Source organism: Bombina bombina, chromosome 4 (assembly GCF_027579735.1).
Source record: "Bombina bombina isolate aBomBom1 chromosome 4, aBomBom1.pri, whole genome shotgun sequence".
NCBI classification, from domain to species: Eukaryota; Metazoa; Chordata; class Amphibia; order Anura; family Bombinatoridae; genus Bombina; species Bombina bombina.
The window spans coordinates 1,110,203,525-1,110,227,976 of NC_069502.1; the positions used below are offsets into that span (position 1 = coordinate 1,110,203,525).

At 37.6% G+C, this 24,452-nt stretch overlaps 1 protein-coding gene across 2 annotated transcripts in view; it reads left to right on the top strand.

Annotated features, from left to right (window-relative positions):
• Positions 1 to 24,452, top strand: part of HHAT (hedgehog acyltransferase) — a 1,153,474-nt gene that overhangs the window by 719,649 nt on the left and 409,373 nt on the right. For both annotated transcript variants that reach the window (XM_053712382.1, XM_053712383.1), the window contains one exon: positions 18,310 to 18,511. In XM_053712382.1, the coding sequence (XP_053568357.1) occupies positions 18,310 to 18,511 (202 nt within the window). The remainder of the gene's footprint in view (positions 1 to 18,309; positions 18,512 to 24,452) is intronic.

Sequence of the window (24,452 nt, forward strand, 5' to 3'; positions counted from 1 at the left end):
GACATAAATCCTCAGACTTCCCCCTTATTTCAGTTCTTTTGACAGACTTGCAGTTTAGCCAATCAGTGCTCACTCCAGGATAACTTTACGTGCATGAGCTCAATGTTAGCTATATGAAACACATGAACTAATGCCCTCTAGTGGTCAAAATGCATTCAGCTTAGAGGCAGTCTTCAAGGTCTAAGAAATTAGCATATGAACCTCCTAGGTTTAGCTTTCAACTAAGAATACCAAGAGTACAAAGCAAAATTGGTGATAAAATTAAATTGGAAAGTTGTTTAAAATTACATGGCCTATTTAAGTCATGAACGTTTTTTTTTTTTTGACTTGACTGTCCCTTTAAGTGGCTTTAACGGAATAACCTTAAAGCTGCATTGTTATACTAGCCGATAGCGGCAATTGGATATTGTTTACCTATAAATGCTACAGAGTAGCAACTTTTCATATTGGTAATACCTGCATTTAAATTGTATAAATTAGCCTGGTACTGAGAGAATATTTAGCCGTAAGCGACGCCTCAGATTTATTTCCTTTATATCAGTAGCACTTTGCAGCCTGACATTGATGTGTAGTTAGCCACTAAGTGGATTTAACAATATAACCTTAAAACTGCATTTTTATATATATATTAGCCGATTGGATACTGTTTCCTTATAAATGCTACAGAGTAGCTATCTTTCACATTGGTGATATCTGCATTTGAATTGTATAAATCAGCCTGTTACTGAGAGTATATTTAGCCGAAAGAGGCGCCACAGATTTATTTTCATTTATGTCCTAGGACATATTAGGTTTCTATCTTGTGATACAGGCTAGATTTTAGTGAAGTTAATTATTATTTTTTACTAATATTATACAAGGAGGTTTTCCCTTTCATACTTATTGCTCAAGGTTGTCCGTCTCCTATGTCTCAGCCAAAATAAAACAAATAGTCCTTTTTCGTTCTTTTTGTCAATATAGGAACAAAAACTCTTTCTACTCCTTACAATGACTTAAATCTTCCAGATCTTCCTGGAAGGTTAATCCAGTTGAAACAAGACCCATCATTCTATGAGCCCTCTTCCTCTTCCAAATCATCATGAAGATACGGCCCTGATCCAGATTCTTTTCTGGTAGGGGGCAGTTTACACCTTTTTTAGAAGGTCTATCGCAGTCTTCCATTTTTAAATTATAAATTAATTGACATTTGTGTGACAGTATTATGTCTAGTTAAAATACATTTTTCACTATTTTTATGTAATTGTACAAAAATGTGCAATGACAAAATGTTTCTTTTAAATGGTACTTTGTCACACACACAAAAACATTTTTTTTACTTGTCAATGTATTTGCTCATGGTTATTCATAATTTGTATGTTAATTAAAATCCTTTTACTTGCAATTTACCACCTGCAGAGAAGCCTTTCCTCTACTTAAAGTAGTGGTTTTACTGAATGATCAAATCAACATTTATTTTTTTAGTCACATTCAGTTGTTCTTGAAGAGGCAGAACTTTTTTTCCACTTCCTGCGATGAGATTTTTTTAGTTAAAATTTTTCTGCAGGTCATTTTTAAATTTCAATTTTAACCCCTTAATGACCGGACCATTTTTCAATTTTCTTACCCTTAATGACAATGGCTATTTTTACATTTCTGCAGTGTTTGTGTTTAGCTGTAATTTCCCTCTTACTCATTTACTGTACCCACACATATTATATACCGTTTTTCTCGCCATTAAATGGACTTTCTAAAGATACCATTATTTTCATCATGTCTTATAATTTACTGAAAAAAAAATAATGAAATATGAGGAAAAAATGGAAAAAAACACACTTTTTCTAACTTTGACCCCCAAAATATGTTACACATCTACAATCACCAAGAAACACCCATGCTAAATAGTTTCTAAATTTTGTCCTGAGTTTAGAAATACCCAATGTTTACATGTTCTTTGCTTTTTTTGCAATTTATGGGGCAATAAATACAAGTAGCACTTCGCTATTTCCAAACCACTTTTTTTCAAAATTAGCGCTAGTTACATTGGAACCCTGATATCTGTCAGGAATACCTGAATATCCCTTGACATGTATATATTTTTTTTTAGAAGACAACCCAAAGTATTGATCTAGGCCCATTTTGGTATATTTCATGCCACCATTTCACCGCCAAATGCGATAAAAAAAAAAAAAAGTTCACTTTTTCACAAAATTTGTCACAAACTTTAGGTTTCCCACTGAAATTATTTACAAACAGCTTCTGCAATTATGGCACAAATGGTTGTAAATGCTTCTCTGGGATCCCCTTTTTTCAGAAATAGCAGACTTATATGGCTTTTGGGTTGCTTTTTGGTAATTAGAAGGCCGCTAAATGCCGCTGCGCCCCACACGTGTTTTATGCCCAGGAGTGAAGGGGTTAATTAGGGAGCTTGTAGGGAGCTTGTAGGGTTAATTTTAGCTTTAGTGTAGTGTAGTAGACAACCCCAAGTATTGATCTAGGCCCATTTTGGTATATTTTATGCCACCATTTCACCGCCAAATGCGAGCAAATAAAAAAAAAAACTTAACATTTTTCACAATTTTAGGTTTCTCACTGAAATTATTTACAAACAGCTTGTGCAATTATGGCAGAAATTGTTGTGCTTCTCTGGGATCCCCTTTGTTCAGAAATAGCAGACTTATATGGCTTTGGCGTTGCTTTTTGGTAATTAGAAGGCCGCTAAATGCTGCTGCGCACCACACGTTAATTATGCCCAGCAGTGAAGGGGTTAAATTATGTAGCTTGTAGGGAGCTTGCAGGGTTAATTTTAGAGATCAGCCTCCCACCTGACACATCCCACCCCCTGATCCCTCCCAAACAGCTCTCTTCCCTCTCCCACCCCACAATTGTTCCCGCCATCTTAATTACTGGCAGAAAGTCTGCCAGTACTAAATAAAAGAGGTTTTTTTTTTTTTAAATAAAAATAATAAAGTATTTTAGCTGTGATGGACCCCTGCCTTAGCCCCAACCTCCCTGATCCCCCCTCCAGCTCTCTAACCCTCTCCCCTACCTAATTACCACCATCTTGGGTACTGGCAGCTTTCTGCCAGTACCCAGTTTGGCCCCAAAAACCCCCCAAAAAGTATTTTTATTTTATTTTTACTTAAAAAAACTATTTCTGTAGTGTAGCAGCCCCCCACAATACCCCCACCCCACCCCCTCCCAGATCCTTTTATAATTTTTTTTTAAAAAATCCCTTTTTTCCCCCTTTCTGCCCTCATTCATTGGTGTCAGTGTGGCTAATGGGTGCACGTGCACATGCATGCTCACGTGCACATGCGCACAGCATGCACGCGCGCGCATCGTGCACGCGCGCGCATCGTGCACGCGCACCCTCACACCCGGCACTATCGCTACCGGTGCAGAGAGGGCCACAGAGTGGCTCTCTCTGCATCGGGGGCTTGTAAAATGGTATTGCAGGATGCCTCCATATCGAGGCATCACTGCAATACCCTCAGAGCTGCTGGAAGCATTTTGTGATCGCTTCCAGCACTCTGTTAGACAACTGACGTACCAGGTACGTCCATTGTCATTAACTGCTTGTTAATGCATGACGTACCTGGTACGTCAGTTGTCATTAAGGGGTTAAATTAGGCAGTTACACTAAAGCACCAGTTCAATTGTAATGTGTTAGTTAACTGGAGAATAAAGCAATATTTAAAGTTTTATGATTTAGTGCAGTAGTTGAAAATTGCATTGCAAATTAGCTGCAGACATACTCTTAAAAAAGGTGCATTGCTCATATGAACGTTTTACATTCAGAAAAAACAGCTTTGCAGACTGTGAAAGGCTAAGGGACAGGCTTGATACAATCCCTGAGAGCCAGTCAATTAATGCACTACTACTTTGCAGTGCTACTTGCATTTTTGACTGTTCACTTCAAACAGCATGTTGCTCTGGAGGAACTGTGATAAGGAAAACTTACACAGTGCAGTCAGAGAACAGCTCTGTTTGAAGAGAACAGCCTAATGTGGAGCAGCGCTAAAAAGTTAAATCGCTAACAGTTACTGTTTGTGTCCTGTTCTTTCTGCAAACCTTCTGCATTTTCTGCGATGACATCTCAGATCACTGTATGTTCTGCCTTGTTGCTTGAAAGGATTGCTTATCGTGTTTCTGACATTCAAGAAATGGGGAAAATTCAATAATTTTATTGATCTTCCAAAAATGTAATGTGTAAAATATATTCTGGTGTCAAGAAAGCTCATTGTCTCCATGTACTAAGTTGCTTTGAAATTCTTGTGGGCTGGCCTGCTCATGTTGACCGTTCAATTGGAGTGACTGACATGCAACCAATTTCACAAGAACAGGGGGTCTTGTGCAAAAGTACGTGCAGGCAGCAGACGTACAGTCTCTACTGCCCACTCACCACAAAGACGGACAGGTTTCCAAGTACGTCTTGCCATATGTCAACCTATTTACTTTGACTTTGAAACTAACAGGAAGTGGACAGCTAGCTCCAGTGATAGAAACTCACTGGCTAATAAGCAACAGTTTTGTTGGTGGCAAAAGGCAAATACCACAAGCATAAAACAAATCAAGGATTTCAGAGCAGACATTCAAGTGGAGCTAATGTGTTCTGTGCACTAGGTGAAAACTCTAAAAAAAAACACGACATGTAAAGATCAAAATGAGATGTATTATTTGTTCTAATTAAACAGTTAGTATTTTAGACAAATCAATAATTGCCAATATTTCTTTATTATTTGATCTTGTCTTTAAAAAAAAAAAAAAAATACTCATCTATTAAATATAGTTGAAAACACATGTTTGGTATATTCAAGGGATCTGTGTTGCTTGATCCCCTCCAATGTTTTCTTATGTGTTTTCTTATTTTAATAATATTTTCCCTATGTCTTTGTTAGTATGCCCAAGCTGTTCTGTTTTTGATGTTTGAAAGCAGATTAATGTGTCATAATTGTCTAAGAAATAGATATTGTGGCAATGTGAATTCTCTTTGGAACTGTGACAAAACTAATTACTTGTATTGTGTGCTTCATTAGCGTCTTCGTTAGTATGCATTTGCACATACAGCAGTCGGATAACAGACAAAATGTGTTTTTGAAGAGCTCTAACAGAATCCAGAACAGCTGAGAAAGATTAATATTGATTTGAATTTTTCCTTCTTAATACTTTTCATTACAAATAGAGAGTGCTTGATGGCTGTTACATAGATTTACAAATAATATTATATAATGGAGAGAGCCCGGATTTTACATGCTAAATATACCTTAGGAGATTAAAATTGAAAAAATGCTTTAGATTGCTAGAAACTATTATGAATAATTTTCTATATGGTATTATTATTATGATAATGATGATATTATATGCAATAAAATGTACACAGTGCAGTGCTTAAGAAGACTGATGCTTTGTTAAGATGTCTGCTTCCATTGAGTAGAGCTTAACCCCTTAACGACCGAGGACGTGCAGGGTACGTCCTCAGAAAAAAGGCAGTTAATGCCTGAGAACGTACCCTGCACGTCCTCGGTTTGGAAAGCAGCTGGAAGCGATCCTGATCACTTCCAGCTGCTTTCCGGTTATTGCAGGATGCCTCGATATCGAGGCATCCTGCAATAACAATTTTTGCCCCTCCGGTGCAGAGAGAGCCAATCTGTGGCCCTCTCTGCACCGGACATCGATGGCCGCATTCGTTGGTGGGTGGGAGCGTAAATGGGAGGTGGGTGGGCGGCCATCGATGGCTTCTTAGTCAGAGAGGGGGGCGGGATCGGGGGCGGGATCGCCGGGGGCGCGCACAGGCGCGCGTGCACAGGGGGCGGCGGGAGGGCGCGTGCACGGGGAGGGAGCGGGTGGGAACCGCTTACACTACCGAAACTTGAAAATATTTTTGTACAAAATAATACAAAATAATAATAAAAAAACGTAATGGAAGGGGGTGGGGGATTGATCTGGGGGGAGGGGAGCTACACTACAGAAAAAACTAAAATAAATTAAAAAAAAACATTTTTATATGCAAACTGGGTACTGGCAGACACCTGCCAGTACCCAAGATGGCCCCCAATAAGGCAGTGGGGGGGGGGGGGTAGAGAGCTGTTTTGGTGGGGGATCAGAGAGGTTGGGGGCTAAGGGGGGATCCTACATAGCAGCATATGTAAATATGCTTTAAAAAAAAAAGTAAAAAAAAAAACCTTTTATTTTAGTACTGGCAGACTTTCTGCCAGTACTTAAGATGGCAGGGACAATTGTGGGGTGGGGGAGGGAAGAGAGCTCTATGGGAGGGATCAGGGGGTCTGATGTGTCAGGTGGGAAGCTGATCTCTACACTAAAGCTAAAATTAACCCTGCAAGCTCCCTACAAGCTACCTAATTAACCCCTTCACTGCTGGGCATAATTCACGTTTTGTGGCATTTAGCGGCCTTTTAATTACCAAAAAGCAACACCAAAGCCATATATGTCTGCTATTTCTGAACAAAGGGGATCCCAGAGAATCATTTACAACCATTTGTACCATAATTGCACAAGTTGTTTCTAAATAATTTCAGTGAGAAACCTAAAGTTTGTGAAAAAGTTGACTATTTTTTTTAATTTAATCGTATTTGGCGGTGAAATGGTGGCCTGAAATATACCAAAATGGGCCTAGATCAATACTTGGGGTTGTCTACTACACTACACTAAAGCTAAAATTAACCCTACAAGCTCCCTACAAGTTCCCTAATTAACCCCTGCACTGCTGAGCATAATACACTTGTGGTGTGCAGCAGCATTTAGCGGACTTCTAATTACTTAAAAACAACGCCAAAGCGATATATGTCTGCTATTTCTGAACAAAGGGGATCCCAGAGAAGCATTTACAACCATTTGTGCCATAATTGCACAAAATGTTTGTTAATGATTTCAGTGAGAAACCTAAAATTTGGAAAAATTTTACTTTTTTTTTTTATTTGATCGCATTTGGCGGTGAAATGGTGGCATGAAATATACCAAAATGGGCCTAGATCAATACTTTGGGATGTCTTCTAAAAAAATATATATACATGTCAAGGGATATTCAGGGATTCCTGAAAGATATCAGTGTTCCAATGTAACTAGCGCTAATTTTGAAAAAAAGTGGTTTGGAAATAGCAAGGTGCTACTTATATTTATGGCCCTATAACTTGCAAAAAAAGCAAAGAACATGTAAACATTGGGTATTTATAAACTCTGGACAAAATTTAGAAACTATTTAGCATGGGTGTTTTTTGGTGGTTGTAGATGTGTAACAGATTTTGGGGGTCAAAGTTAGAAAAAGTGTGTTTTTTTCCATTTTTTCCTCATATTTTATAATTTTTTTTATAGTAAATTATAAGATATGATGAAAATAATGGTATCTTTAGAAAGTCCATTTAATGGCGAAAAAAACGGTATATAATATGTGTGGGTACAGTAAATGAGTAAGAGGGAAATTACAGCTAAACACAAAGACCGCAAAAATGTAAAAATAGCCTTGGTCCCAAACGGACAGAAAATGGAAAAGTGCTGTGGTCATTAAGGGGTTAATTAACAAAACCTTCATATGTATTGGGGATCAAGTTAGCAATGCTCTTAAAAGGACATAATACTCATATGCTAAATTACTTGAAAGTGATGCAGCATAACTTTAAAAAGCTGACAAGAAAATATCACCTGAGCATCTCTATGTAAAAAAGGAAGATATTTTACCTCACAATTTCTTCAGCTCACCAGAGTAAGGGATGTGTAAACAGTTATACTTCAGCTGCTGTCATGTTGCAAGTTTAAAAAATAAATAAATAAATAGCCAATCAGCAGTGCTGAGATAATGCTTTGCCTTTGCTGTGATTTCATAGAACTTACTGAATAGGAAAATAACATGACTGTGCCTTATCTAGTCAGCTTTTTACAGCTATGCTGCATCACTTTCATGTTCTTCAATGTTTGGGTATCATGTCCCTTTAAGCACGTTTGTAACCTGGCTTCTTCCAATCAATTAAAATAACCAATGAAAATTTCTTGACTCATTTCTCTTTGTGAACTGTAATAATGAAAAGATTGGTTTGCCACTTCTAATCTCCTCATTCCTTTCCCACACTTCTGATAACATGTAGAATAACATCACACTTCCTCATTCTTAGTGGTACTGGGAGGGGGTTTCTTTTGAAAACTTATATCTTATTCTACACACAACTTGAAGGGACAAGTAACCCACATTTTTTCTTTTATGATTTAGAAAGAACATATAATTTTAAACAACTTTCTAACTTACTTCTATTATCTAATTTGCTTTATTTAAGTATATGTTTTAAGTATGTGTTTAAGTATTTAAAAATGTTTCAGTCAGATTTAGTATATTTCAGCTCAATATATTTTGTATCTACAGAATCGGTATATACTCATTTAGTATTAGTCAACGACTATTAATTGCCATCAGTTCCACATAAAGCACTAATGACAAATTAAAAATATTTTAATAATCTCTGTCCTCAAATTATGTTTACAAAAGTATGATGTAGTTGTTTTGTGTCAATGATGAAATCATAAATCATATAGGGCCAGATTACCAATGGAGTGCTATTTAGCGCTTTCGCTAGAGCGCTAATTGCGATTAAAGTAAACTTTTTGCGCTTGTCAGGTTGCGCTGATATTACGAGTTGAAAGTAAAAAGTTATCGCTCTTGCACTAACCCAACGCGTGCTAAAAGCGAACTTACAATAATAATGCGCACGAAAACCTATTCTCCCATGCCAGCCCAACATGAAAATATGAACATGTTCTATTTATTCATAAATAAATGTCTATACCTTGTGACAGAACCCAAGGCATAGTAATGGAAGGTGTCTATATTCCCTCAAAAGTGCTGCAGTGCTCCACCCCGCAGTTTGCAGGTAGCACATTATGTCAAAAAGTCCAGTCCAGGAATTCTGTCTGACTCAGCTAGCTACTCACCTGCATATGGTAATTGACAGCAGGTGCTAATAAAATCCCCAGTCAGGGTTTGAGAGGTAGATTTTTGCCAGCAGTAAAGGAAAACTGCAAACACTCTCCTGAGAGACTGAGAGGAATTATCTCTAAAGGACAAAGTTTGAAAGGTCTGTGCAATATTACTTTTGTGAAAAGCTACTTAGTGCAGACAGTTGTACTTGTTAGTAAGTGCTCAGTGGAGCAAGCCTCTTTTGTTTTGTTTATGTTTATTTTGCCTGTTTTTGCCAGACCTGATAATAAACAGACTGTATTTTATAAAGCTACAACCTTGTGTGGTGTTTCCAGCTTTGAGGACTGTGTGTTTCCAAGATCCCAGGTCACATATGGTGGAGATGCCGGGGAACACACTGATAGTCTGTTAAGGAAACAATACCACACTTAAAATGGAGGAAGTTGTAAAGGCTTTACTACAGGCTACGGCCTCACAGCAACAGGCCACTGCCACACAGCAGCAAGCTACTGCCAGCCAGCAAGAAAATATTGCAGTGCTACAAAAACTGGTATTAACACAAAGAGAGGAACAGCAGAATATCACACGTACCATGCAGCAGGAGATTAGAGGCCTATCTGAAAGACTGGGCAGGTGTGCTGCAGAAATTCCACACAGTTCTAAGACTCTGAGAGTGAGTAACTATTTGCAAAAGATGGTGGCTACAGATGATGTGGAGGCTTACCTGATGGCTTTTGAAAGGACAGCCGAAAGAGAAGGGTGGCCTGCGTCTGAATGGGCAAGTCTCCTTGCGCCATTTCTGAGTGGAGAACCTCAGAAGGCATATTATGATTTGGAGCCTGAGCAGGCCAGTGACTATAAAAAGCTAAAAACAGAAATCTTGGCCCGCCTGGGAGTAACGACAGCAGTAAGGGCCCAGCGATTTCACTCCTGGACTTACAGTCAAGACAAAGCCATGCGGTCACAGATGTTTGACTTGATACATCTTGCCAGGAAATGGCTACAGCCAGAGGTCAACTCAGCTAGTCACATTGTGGAACAGCTCGTGATGGACCGGTTCCTGCGAGGATTGCCTGTTTCCCTGCGGCGGTGGGTCAGCCAGAGTGAACCTAAAACTGCTGACGGTCTAGTTGCCCTGGTGGAACGCTATTTGACTGCTGGAGAGTTTCTACAAATCCCCAACCAGGAAAGACCTAGAACCCCGAAGATCCAGAGTCCCAGTAAATTGGGTAAGACTGTTCCAGGGAAAAGGGGGTATCGGGAGGAGCAGATGGGTTTTTACAACCCAAGGGACATTACAGCAAGGGACAAGAGTTTTGTGAGGCAGGAAGGGTCCACAATAGCCTCAAAGATGTTGTCTAATGCTAATATTAAATGTTTTCAATGTAAAGAGTATGGACATTTTGCAAAGGACTGCCCTGAGAATGATGTTGCTATGGAATGTAATGTTGGCAATATGAGAGGCAATTATTCATTGTACTCTCGCTCAGTATATGTAATTAGCAAAAAAGGTTGTTTAAATGGCCACCCTTGGTGCACTGTAAGGGTGGAGGGAAATGAAATTAAAGCTTTGCTGGACTCTGGTAGCATGGTTACGCTCATAGACAGGGGTCTGTTGAGAAATACTCCTATTGATAATTACCAGAACCTAGATATTGCTTGTGTCCATGGGGACATACACAAGTATCCAACTGCTAAAGTACTTATTGAAACTCAAAATGGCCCTATAAATCATAGAGTTGGTTTAGTGGATAAATTAGTCCATAAAATGATAATAGGCAGAGATTTTCCCCATTTTTTGAATCTATGGGATGCTGCTGAGGAAAATTCACCGGATTCAGTAGAGGGCGCTGTTTGTGACTTTCCCTTTTCTGATTTATTGGGGGATGACTTAGACAAAATAACTCCTGCTAGAGGGAAACACTCAACCCCTATGGAAACCCTAGTTGGAGGTAATACTGAACAGAATAATACAGGTCAATCTAATATATCTGAACCTGATGTAGAAATAACTGACCTAGAGGTTAGCCCAAGTAACTTTAGGGCTGAACAATGGGAGGATCCAACTTTAGCTGCGGCTAGAAACTATATTTCCGTAAGAAATGGCACCCCCATTAATACTGATAAAGCACTCACCTATCCATACTTTGAAGTGGAAAATGATTTATTGTACAGAGTTGGGAAAAAGGAGTCTGTCAAACAGCTGTTAGTACCCCAGGCATATCAACACACTGTATTAAATCTGGCACATAGCCACATACTTGGGGGGCACTTGGGGATTGAAAAAACCAGAGAGAGAATTCTTAGGAGGTTTTATTGGCCAGGTGTAATGGCATCTATCACAAATTATTGTTCTTCTTGTCCTGAATGCCAATTAACTGCCCCTCTTACAGCATACCGTAGCCCCTTGGTGCCCTTACCCATAATTGAGGTCCCATTTGAACGCATTGGTATGGATTTTGTGGGTCCTCTTGTAAAGTCTGCAAGGGGGCACCAGTATATATTGGTAATAGTAGACTATGCTACACGTTACCCTGAGGCAATACCCATGCGTACTACTTCAGCAAAAGCAATTGCTAAGGAGTTAATGTTAATGTTCAGCCGTGTTGGGATTCCCAAAGAAATATTAACAGACCAAGGCACTCCATTTATGTCGAGAATTACAAAGGAGTTGTGTAATCTTCTTCATATAAAGCATCTGAAAACATCTGTATATCACCCACAAACTGATGGTCTGGTAGAGCGATTTAATAAAACACTAAAGGCTATGCTCAAAAAAGTAATTGATAAAGATGGAAAAAACTGGGATTTCCTTTTGCCTTATTTAATGTTTTCCATCCGAGAGGTCCCTCAAGCTTCTACTGGCTTTTCGCCCTTTGAACTTTTGTATGGAAGACACCCCAGAGGGTTGCTAGACATAGCTAAGGAGACTTGGGAACAGGAGTCAACCCCTCACAGAAGTGTGATTGAACATATAACTCAGATGCAGGATCGGATGACAGCCATTATGCCCATAGTTAGAGAACACATGGAAAATGCCCAACAGCACCAGCAGAAGAGCTATAATAGAAATGCCAGGGTTCGTGTGTTTAATCCAGGAGACAGAGTACTAGTCCTGGTTCCCACTGTAGAGAACAAATTTTTGGCAACATGGCATGGGCCATATGAAGTCATTGACAGAGTGGGGGAAGTAAATTACAAAGTAAGACAGCCTGGGAGGCGAAAGGAGGTACAGATTTACCATGTGAATTTACTTAAACCGTGGAAAGAAAGAGAAACACTTGTGGCTATAAAAACAGCAGACCTCCCTAAAATGGAGGAGCATGAACCCGTAGTCAATATCTCAGAAACCCTGACTATCCACCAGAAGAGGGAGGTAACAGACTTCATCAGATTAAATAAAGATGTTTTCTCCTCAGTCCCAGGAAGAACTACGATAATAGAGCATGACATTGTCACTGAACCGGGAAAAAGGATAAATCTAAAGCCATATAGAATACCTGAAGCCCGGAGGGAAGCAATCAAATTGGAAGTAAAGAAAATGCTGGACCTTGGGGTAATTGAAGAATCCCAAAGTGACTGGAGTAGCCCAATTGTGCTTGTACCAAAGCCTGATGGCACAATCAGGTTTTGTAATGATTACCGGAAGCTGAATGCAATATCCAAGTTTGATGCATACCCCATGCCAAGGGTTGATGAACTTGTGGAGAGACTCGGGAGAGCCAGGTACCTTACCACATTGGATTTGACCAAGGGTTATTGGCAAGTGCCGCTTACAGGACGGGCAAAGGAAAAGACTGCCTTCTCTACTCCAGATGGGCTCTTCCAATACAAGGTGTTACCTTTTGGCCTACATGGCGCTCCAGCAACATTTCAAAGAATGATGGACCGGATCTTAAGGCCACATGCTCATTATGCTGCAGCTTACTTAGATGACGTGGTCATACATAGCGAAGATTGGGAGTCTCACTTGCCAAAAGTGCAAGCTGTCCTTAATTCCATAAGAAATGCCGGTCTGACAGCAAATCCGAGTAAATGTACCATTGGCTTGGAGGAGGCCAAGTATCTTGGCTATTCCATTGGAAGAGGAATAGTAAAGCCACAACTTGCTAAAGTTGAAGCCATAAGGAATTGGCCATGACCTATGACGAAGAAACAGGTCAGAACATTTCTTGGGCTTGTTGGCTACTACAGAAGGTTTATCTCCAACTTTGCTACTATAGCAGGTCCTTTAACTGACCTCACTAAAGCAAAAGCTCCAGTAATAGTGAAATGGTCCTCTGAAGCTGATCAGGCATTTCAAAATCTCAAGGAAGCCATCTGTAGACAACCAGTGTTAGTCACCCCTGATTTTTCAAAGGAGTTTGTTTTACAGACGGATGCCTCTGATGTAGGGCTTGGAGCAGTGCTTTCCCAGGAAAGTCAAAGTGAAGAGCACCCAATACTATACCTGAGTCGTAAACTTCAACCTAGAGAAAAGAACTATTCAATTGTTGAAAAGGAGTGTCTAGCAATTAAATGGGCTGTTGAAACTCTCAAATATTATTTGTTGGGCAGAAAATTTAGACTAGTTACTGATCATGCACCTCTCAAATGGATGAGTCAAAATAAGGATAATAATAGTAGAGTTACACGCTGGTTCCTTAGTTTGCAACCCTATCTCTTCTCAGTAGAACACAGGGCAGGAAGTAAACAGGGTAATGCTGATGGCCTTTCACGTATGCATACGCTTTTGGCCATGGTCGCTCACCCCACTAGGTCTGAGCTGGCGGGGAGGATGTGTGACAGAACCCAAGGCATAGTAATGGAAGGTGTCTATATTCCCTCAAAAGTGCTGCAGTGCTCCACCCCGCAGTTTGCAGGTAGCACATTATGTCAAAAAGTCCAGTCCAGGAATTCTGTCTGACTCAGCTAGCTACTCACCTGCATATGGTAATTGACAGCAGGTGCTAATAAAATCCCCAGTCAGGGTTTGAGAGGTAGATTTTTGCCAGCAGTAAAGGAAAACTGCAAACACTCTCCTGAGAGACTGAGAGGAATTATCTCTAAAGGACAAAGTTTGAAAGGTCTGTGCAATATTACTTTTGTGAAAAGCTACTTAGTGCAGACAGTTGTACTTGTTAGTAAGTGCTCAGTGGAGCAAGCCTCTTTTGTTTTGTTTATGTTTATTTTGCCTGTTTTTGCCAGACCTGATAATAAACAGACTGTATTTTATAAAGCTACAACCTTGTGTGGTGTTTCCAGCTTTGAAGACTGTGTGTTTCCAAGATCCCAGGTCACAACCTATATAAATAGATGACTAGGTATAGGTATAGGTATATACAGATATATGTAGGAATAGCTATTTAAAAATACAAAGAACATATTTCCTTATGTGCAGAACATTGGAATGTGAAATATTTACATTAAATGCACACTTTATTAAAAATGAATATTGCATAAAAATGCTTTTACATGTTTTCATTTACTTAACTGCAAAGGGCTCCAATGCACATCTGTAAATACATATATACACATACATACATATGTACACATGTATATATATATGTATATATATATATATACTGTATATATATATATATATATATATATATATATATATATATATATATATACATACACATATCCATCTTTAGACATGTATATGTATGTATCTCTGTTAAAACATTTTGCCTGCCTTTTTTTTTCCTAGTACCTAAGAGCTCATATCTTTGAGCCCTTATAACTTTTTTATGCATTTTTTTTAAATATTTTTTATTAGATGGTGTAACTGTACTTTGTAATGTATTTTTGATGTGTTTTGTGACACTTTTTTGTTTTGTGAGACAGTTAACCACAGCTCTGAGGACAAGCTAACCCGACGAGCATTAACTTCAATTGTGCTCAAGTGATCGCGTTTACTTTCAACTTGTAATACCTGCACAATTGAACCTGAGCAAAAGGACGCAAAAACCAGATATCGCTCGCATGCAAATGTTTTTGAACTCCACTAGTAATCTGGCCGTTAATGTTTAATACTGTTTATGATGATGTAGATAATGTCATGACTTCATAAATGTCATCAGTTCTAACATCAAACATATGTGATCTCATGAGTGAGGCCAACTATAATATTAACAAATAAGGTTTAAATTCAGCCATTGTTTCTAAAGGGATTACAAATATTCTCATAGGTCTTTGGAGTCACAAAAATACACCATTTTTATTTTTCCCAGACTTCTTAAAACTTATTTAATAGGTTGGCTTCACATTTTCTAATTTTGTAGTGATAACTAATCTGACATATTTTAGTCAATTGTGTTAATTATATATAAAAAACAAAAACTAAAAAAAGCAATGATTAAATATGGTATTAGTCAGGGCCATATTATATTATACACACACTTATGCTAAATGTAATGTCTCAAAATAATATTAGATTATAATCAAATTTTAGTTTATATAGAAAATTAGTTTTTTATATATGGAGAAAATGTTATTAAATCTAAATTTGTGCTTTGTCAACACCATTTAATATAGTGAAAGCACAGATGCTTTTTACAAACCAAATACAAAGAATAAAAGTATCAATGCACAAGAGAAAACAAATAATTTACAGTTGCTGAATACCTAATTTCCCAAAACATTTAATTTCACAGAGTCAGTGGGGCACAGTGTTATTTGAAAATAATCACTCAAATTATTTTTTTTCCTTTCTTCTCGATTTTGTTTGTTACTACTGGATATGTTATCTTGAAGAGTGCAACACTTTTATTCCTGAATGTTTTACCCAGCCTAATACCAGTTATGAGCTTGGTGACATTGATTTTAGCTAACAAAATGAACAATAACTAAGATTGAAGAGAGAGATTTTAATATGAATGATGCATGTCTGTCATTTAAAAAAATAAATAAAAAAAAAACACTTTGACCTCCATTTATCAAGTACAGAGCAGATGAGGTTTGCTGTCATGAACTTTGTCTAACCAGCCTCGTTTTGAACAGGCAGCATTCGTTAATCGCATTTAACATTGCGCAAGCCGCCTGATCGCGCACAGTTGTCAGTCATCCAGATTGGATCTTGATGATTGAAACTCTCCACACTTTAGGTGGCGGAGACGTTCACTTACTAGTGTTTTAGGCTCACTGCGGCTCCAAAGCAGCCTTTGTAGCTTCATAAATGGAGCACCTTGTATGTTTTATCTTATATTTTATATCTTCTCATACCTTTCCCCTTTCTAGTTTGAACTGGCATATGTATACACTGTATGCAAGCTCAGGCAGCTTTTTGCTTTTTTCATTAGCCATTGAAACCCTTAAGAAAAATTGTTGTTTGAACTAGTAAAACCTTTTGAATGACATATACTGTATAACAGAAATATCTAGCTAAAGGGACAGTAAAGAAATTTGTAAATTCAAAGATTTGTCAAGGTTTTTTTCACAGGGATATTCTCAGTTCTGCACAACTTCACCAAATTATGATAACTAATTGACTGTGGATGTACTGGGCATGCTTTGGAAAAGGCTGGGAATCCTTTGGACCGGTTAAGACAGTCCCTGATTCATGTTGGAAATTTGCTGGCATATCTGTTGTTAAAGGGACAGTGTACTGTAAATTTGTTTTTCTCTTAATGTGTTCCCAATTACTTTTTATACCAAGAGTATAAAAGGTACGAGAAATTGCTCATTTGGGTTTATCATTTTATATGAAATAGTTGGTTTTCTTCTTTAAACCACAACCCGTTAAAATGGATTGAGCTTGCAGGGTAATCAGACCTTCTTATATTATTGCTTCCTTAACTTATCTTTGTCTGTATACCAAAGTCCAGTACTTTGTCCCTGATATTCAAAGGATTCTCCAGGTGGAGAGCAATTGTAGTTCATACTTCACTGGGACTGAACTCACTGAATGATCATAGGAAAAATGGAAGAAATCTCCAGTACTGCAATATCTCTCTCATTTATGTATGTGAAAGAGAGACAAGCCCAGTGCAATATAGCAATGCATAATATGAGAGTTTAAACTTATACTTTATTTATATTTTATATTACTATACATTTCAGACTGGGTCCTTTCAGTATTATTGTATTTAAGCTTTAAACTTTCTCTTTTATATTTTAATACATTTAGATCTAGCAGTGATTTTTACAAATTCTGATTATGTTTTGATATACTTTGTATATTCCTGTGTATCTTTTACAAATTACATTGCAGTCCTCTTTGCTTAACAGGGGAGTTCCCGTGGTATGTCTGTAGCTCACTCACAAGTATTGTGAAATTCTGTAGGCATTTTAAACAAGCTGGTCTCATCGATTTTTTACACCACCTATATGCAGGTGAAGTTTGCTCAAAATTCACAATACACTTATTTTGACTAACATTAAAGTAAAATATACTAAAATAAAGTCGAATGCAAGTTAAATTGTTGTGAAAACATTCCAGGTGTTCTCCAGATACATTCTCTCTCCCACATTATTTTTTTTTATCTTAGAGAGCTTTAATACTTTCTATGGAAGGCATCTCTCATTTCTCTGGGACTTCCATGTTCTGAATATTCATAGAACTTTACATTCATTTTAATTAAACAAATGCAAATGTTCCTAAGCCACAGGTGAAAAAGTTCACCTGTAGTTTTATACTTCCCTTTAGCTCTCTGGAGACCTTGCCTTTAGCGCTGTCCTTGGGAGCTACCACGCTAAGCCTCCTATTAGCGCGGCTGGGGCTCTGTGAAGAAGAGGACCTAGTTAGCGCAACTCTCCAGCGTGCTAAAGGTAAGTATTTAACGGGAAAAAATCAATACTGACAAATTTTATCTGTATTTTGTTTGTTTTCTTTAAATTTAGGTTTGTATTAGTTGGGATATTCGTTTTGTGGAAATGAAAAGAATATCCGTTTCTTCGCAAATCTGCATCTATGACAAAACCGAATGCACATGCCTTAAAATTATTAATGTATCACTTATTTCTCAAACCCCCCTGGGGGTGTAATTTCATCTGCTGGCTGTGTTTACCTAACTTTTCTATAGCCATTACTTAAACATTGACATTTACAGCCTGGGTGGCAATACCACAGACAAAAGCAGCTATTTCAAATGCCAAAATAAAGGTACATTAGCTATTTGTAAACAATTTAAAACACAAATAAAATGAGAGAAAAAATGACAGTACTTTGCTCCTTTAACATTAAATATGTATTTTGATATTCTAGATCAGAGGAGTTTGTTTGGCACAGTCCTAAAACAACTTATTTGTTTAACACCAAGGTCCCTGATTGCCCTCTACAGCAGGAACTATGTCCTTTACCCACATCATACACATTCACCTTTTATTTCCACATATTCTGCACTGTTTCTGTGGCATATTACATATATTTGCCATAAAGATAGGAAGTGATAATGAAAGAGTAATATGTGATGTTTTGTTTTCTGCAGATACATTTACATACCTTTGGGAGGATCACAGCGTGGATTATGGGGAATGCTTTTTTCCACAGCTTTAACATTCACATTTGTGTGCTTCTGGCACGGCGGACATGGATATCTCTGGTACTGGGCAGCAATGAACTGGATTGGAATAATAACAGAACAAGGCATAAAAAAAATGCTTTCTACATCATACATTCAAAGCAGAATTGTAAGTAGAATTTCATATTACTCCATTTATGATAGGGTTGTTCATAAAAAGACCTTAACTGTGGTCGTGATAAGATACCTGAAAGCAATGAAAGTTTTGCTAAAAAGATGGCGGTGGTCAACCTTGTCTATTCAGTAACAAGTCAAAATTTGTTCCTCCACATATGATCATTGGTGAAGGTATTTTAGAGCAGGCCCTGGGATCCGCCGCGCTAAGCTTCCTTTTAGCGCACCCTGGGGCTCTGTGAAAAAGGATCGCGATTAGCGCTACTCTTCAGCGTGTTAAAGGTATTTAACGCTACAGGTGAACTTTTTCACCTGTAGCAAAGGAACATTTACATTCGTTTAACGAATATTCAATATCCGTCTAGTTTAAATGAATACCAAACAGCACGGGCAATGAATATTCTAAAAACAAATTTAAGTTGCGTTATGCCTCTTCTAAGCATCGGCAAGAAACTGACTTCCTGTATATCTTCCTATAGAGAACCCAGCCCCCTTGTGGGGCTGTGACAGGAAGTAATGGACCCTGCACAAATTAAGTTTAAAAAATAAAAGGTCAAATCCTCTTACAATTATGAATAATATATGTTGCAATGATTTATATTCAATATAACCTACTGCTTAGTGCTGTTTTATATCCCTTTAAGCAACATGCACAGTAGGTGAAGATTTTGAGAGGCTACATGAGAGACAAACAACATTTACCAGTTACCCTTTGTTCTTCAAGTCTACTATTAAACCATTTTGATTATAAAATATGTTATATGCATTAAAGGGAAACATTATCCCACATAAATTATCCTTTATCCCTAATGCAATGGGAAGTTAGAAAATGTATAATGTATATTTCTTTATTTAAAACTAAGTTCTTTATTTAAAACTAAGATGAACTCACCAGAGTGTTCTGGAAGCAACTAGCATTTAACTTCTCTTACAACTTTCATTTTCATATAAATCCGTCAACAACTAGTTTGCACACAAGATTAGATTTATGTTTCTGTGTGTTTATTTTGTGACTGAAATATTTGAAATGAAGCAAAACTGTCAAGCTGTTCTGTTTTCCAGTAATACTATTTGAATATGTCTTATTGGCTGATAGGAACAAAGCGAACAGCACCCATTGGCAGACAAGGGCAGGTTGTCATAAGACTATCAAAGAACTGCTATTTTACTGAAAAATTAGTTTGATAAAAATCCATTTTTCAAACTACATTTAAAAAAAATAACATCTATGTTACATATGTAATATCTTCTGGAGAATGAACAAAGAAGAAAAATACTATTTCTGTTGTTGAGTTTAAAGGGCCATAATACCCAAATGTTTAAACACTTGAAAGTGATGCAGCATAGCTGTAAAAAGCTGACTAGAAAATATCACCTGAACATCTCTATGTAAAAAAGAAAGATATTTTACCTCAAAGTTCCTCAGTAGCCACCTCTCATTGTAAAGGATTTCTAAGCAGCATATTAGTATGTCTGTCCCGGGACAACTGAAAGGATGAGCTTCGTGAACTCTCATATTATTTCACCAATCAGGTAAAGGAAGCTTACTATGAAATCTCATGAGAGTTAAGTCAAATCTCATGAGATCACAGTAAGAGTTCATGACCTCAGCACTGCTGATGCTGATTGGCTGCTGTTCATTTCTTCATTTTTTTTAATTTTTTTACCTACAGCTGGGAGCAGTTGAGTATAACTTTTACACAGAACTTACTCTGCTGAGCTGAGGAATTTGTGAGGTAAAATATCTTCCTTTTTTACATAGAGATGCTCAGGTGATATTTTCCTGTCAGCTTTTTACAGTTATACTGCATCAGTTTCAAGTGATTTAGCATATGAGTATTATGTCCCTTTAACACTTGTATCATTCACTTCCCAGACTTATTATTCAAAAATGAATCTTTCTTAAAATCTAAAAGCAATTGAAGTGTCATTCTGACAAAATAATTAATCCCAAGTACTTGAACTCTATTAGCAATATTTTTCAATGCATTTCTTCTCATAAAATAGCTGTCTCCATGACATTTTTAATATTCTGGCAATGAAATGCAGATTTAAATAGATCTTGGTTAGTTATTCATACATCATTTTACATATGAAATGACTGCAAAATTAAAGTCCAGAGGGATTACAAACTTTCAAACGTAATTTAATGGAGAATTCTGCATTAGGGATGAACTCTTTATCTCAGATTTCTAAACTAAAGGACTGCAGCATAATTTAGCGATGAGTTTCATGAGTCCCTAATTCCTAGCCACAAATGTTTGGGAGGTACAAGGGGAGCGCACGGCCTTGTGATAAGAATACTGCGCATTCTGGTATGACAAGGTGGTGGTAAAAAAGGGTTTGCCAGAGAATCTTAACGTGACTGTCATTTCTTTTAGCTTATCCTATACTTTGAATGGACAGCGCAGGGTGTACTATTGTTGCTTTAAAATATGTTTAACAAAACACATCAAAAATATGTGCAAATGAAGTAAAATATTATAGATCTTACATTTAAAATCAAGGTTTATTATTGAAAAAAAAGTTTAAACACTATTTGTCCTTCAGCTTAGCATTTGAGCAATAGCTGAGTTTTTCAGCACACCCCTATAGAGGTCCAGTAAGGATATAGCACACCCACGCTATCTGACATGCAAGTGTTTATATATTACTTTCATTTAAATGACATCCAAGAACGCATCACAGTTGTTAGGGTGCGGTAGAAATATGGCAAATTATTTTTAGCAGCTTTGTTTTCAGGCTGCGCTGCAATATATTGCTTCATAGTACATTGACAGTTAACCCATGGGCATCCATAAACAAAATGTTTGGGGTGGGAGGGGCAGAAAAACATAAAAATGTTTTAGACAAAATATTATAAGTGACAACAATTGTCTCAAGGCAAAATGGTGCTGCAGTGGCATAACAAAATTTGACACAAGTGCATGTTTATGCTTGGGTATAAAGACCAAAATTACCAGGATGCCCATATCTATTCCTAACCCAAAACATTTTAATTATAAGAAACATGAATTCCATCATTTGCATTTTCTCCATTGTTATTGTGGTAGGTTAGAATAGTGAGGCTTGGCGATATTTAAAAGTTTTTTTTTTATTGTTTTTCTTTTATTTAGGAATAATGAAACAAGTAGACAACCCAAGGTATTGATCTATGCCAATTTTGGTATATTTGATGCCACTATTTCCCCGCTGCATACAATAATATAAAAACTACTGCAGTCATAAAACAAATGGTTGTAAAAGCTTCTCTGGTATCCCCTTTGTTCAGAAATTGTAGAAATGCATAGCTTCGCCATTGTTTTATGGCAATAAGAAGACTGCTAATTGCAGCTGCGCACCACACTTCTGAAGTTCCTGGAAGTATGCATCATTACACACTCAAATGAGTGTGTAATGCCCACCCCTTCACTTACGCAAACCAATTGTGCGAGAGAAGGAACTGTCAATCACATCACCTCAGGTTGCACAAAGCAGGCTTGTAGGTGCAAACCTGCCCCCCAAGGTCTCTGGAGCAGCTTACGCTGCTTTGTATATGGAGCCCTTAGTGTTAAACAAATTAATATACATAATACATGATGATACATATAGGGGCCGATTTATTAAAGTGCGGACGGACATGATACGATGTAGCGTATCATGTCCGCCGCACATCGATAAATGCTGACAGTGTGTCATTGCACAAGCAGTTCTTGTGAACTAGTTGTGCAATGCTGCCCCCTGCAGATTTGCGGCCAAGAGGGTGTCAATCAGCCCGATCGTATAGGATCGGGCAGATTGATATCCGCAGCCTCAGAGCAGGCGGACCAGTTATGGAGCAGCGGTCTTTAGACCTCTGCTTCATAACTACTGTTTCTGGCGAGCCTGAGGGCTCGAGCGGAAACAGGGGCATCAAGCTGCATTCGGAGCTTGATAATTCGGCCCCATAGTATCCATTGCATTGCTGTATTTAGAAAATTGCAATTTCTTTTAGAGTGGTCTAGATTTTTCAGCAACATTCTTATAGAAATTACTGGATGCAATGTACAAAAATACAATCAATTTGTTGCCATTCTGCCATTTATCAAAGTACCCATGTGTATTAGTCAAATGCTATTTGTATTCTATATTAGAAGATTGGCCCACTGCTTTTGTCTTTATTTTTGTTACTTGGCTATATATCTGTAAAGTATCTATCTGTATCTGTAAGGTTACATTATAGTATATACAAAGATTTTTATTTTCTTGTTATCCTTTGTTGATGAGCTATCTAGCGTTCACATGTCTGGAGGATTACATGACAGGAAGTAGTGCTGCTACCTAGTGCGCTTGCTAATGCATAACATTGTTGCAAAACTTCTGCCATATAGTGCTGTAGTGCTGTAGACAAGTTCACACACTTTGGAAAGTTGTTTACAGTTGTATGTTCTATCTGAATCATGAAAGAAAAGTTTGGGTTTTATATCCCTTTAACAATGTTATACATTTGCAAGAGCACTAGATGGCAGCAGAAACGTTTGCTGTGCAGTGCTACATACATGTAAAAGCTTCCTACCTAGGTATTTCTTCAACAAAGAATACCATTAGAACAAAGAAACTTGATAATAGAAGTAAATTGGAAATTTTTAAAAAATTGTATTCTCTATCTGAAGCTGGTTTTTTTTCTGTGTTTCAAGTCCTTTTAAAGAAGTCCCCTTTTAGCAGTTTATGTGCCCTAAGCTACAATGCAGTATAAATTGCAGTCTCCTATTTTGCTTTCCATATTTAAGGGCCCATGATACCCAAATGTTGAAACACTTTAAAGTGATGCAGCATAGCTGTAAAAAGCTGACTAGAAAATATCACCTTAACATCTCTATTTAAAAAAGAAAGATAGTTTACCTCAAAATGTCCTAAGTATTCAAACCGCATTGCAAAGGACTTTCACCAGTAAATCAGTATGTCTGTCCCGGGACAGGCAAGGGAGTGAGCCTCATGCACACTCATGTTATTTCCCTATTCAGTTTAAGGAAGTTTACTATGAAATCTCATGAGAGTTAAAGGGGCATGATACTCATATGCTAAATCACTTGAAACTGATACAGTATAACTGTAAAAAGCTGACAGGAAAATATCACCTGAGCATCTCTATGTAAAAAAGGAAGATATTTTACCTCACAATTTCCTCAGCTCACCAGAGTAAGTTCTGTGTAAAACGTTATACTTCAGCTGCTGCCCAGCTGCAGGTAAAAAATAATAATAAAGAAATGAACAGCAGCCAATCAGCATCAGAAGTGCTGAGGCCATGAACTCTTTTACTGTAATCTCATAAGATTTTACTTAACTCTCATAAGATTTCATAGTAAACTTCCTTAAACTGAATAGGGAAATAAGATGAGTGTGCACAAAGTTTGCTCCTTTGCCTGTCCTGGGACAGACATACTGATTTGCTGCTTAGAAGTCCTTTACAATGGGATGTGGCTACTGAGGAACTTTTGAGGTAAAATATCTTTCTTTTTTACAAAGAGATGTTCAGGTGATATTTTCTAGTCAGTTTTTTACAGCTATGCTGCATCATTTTCAAGTGTTTCAACATTTGGGTACCATGGCCCTTTAAGTCAAATCTCATGAGATCACAGTAAAAGAGTTCATGACCTCAGCACTGTTGATGCTGATTGGCTGCTGTTCATTTCTTCATTTTTTTTTTTTTACGTGCAGCTGCACAGCAGCTGAGTATAACCTTTTACATAGAACTTACTCTGGTAAGCTCAGGAAATTGTGAGGTAAAATATCTTCCTTTTTTACATAGAGATGCTCAGGTGATTTGTACCTGTCAGCTTTTTACAGTTATACTGCATCAGTTTCAAGTGATTTAGCATATCAGTATTATGTCCCTTTAATTCCAGAAAGTCCATTGTAACGTTGCTTGTCCTATATTCTCTTTCTATCTTTTTTTTTATACTAAACTATGTAGTCAG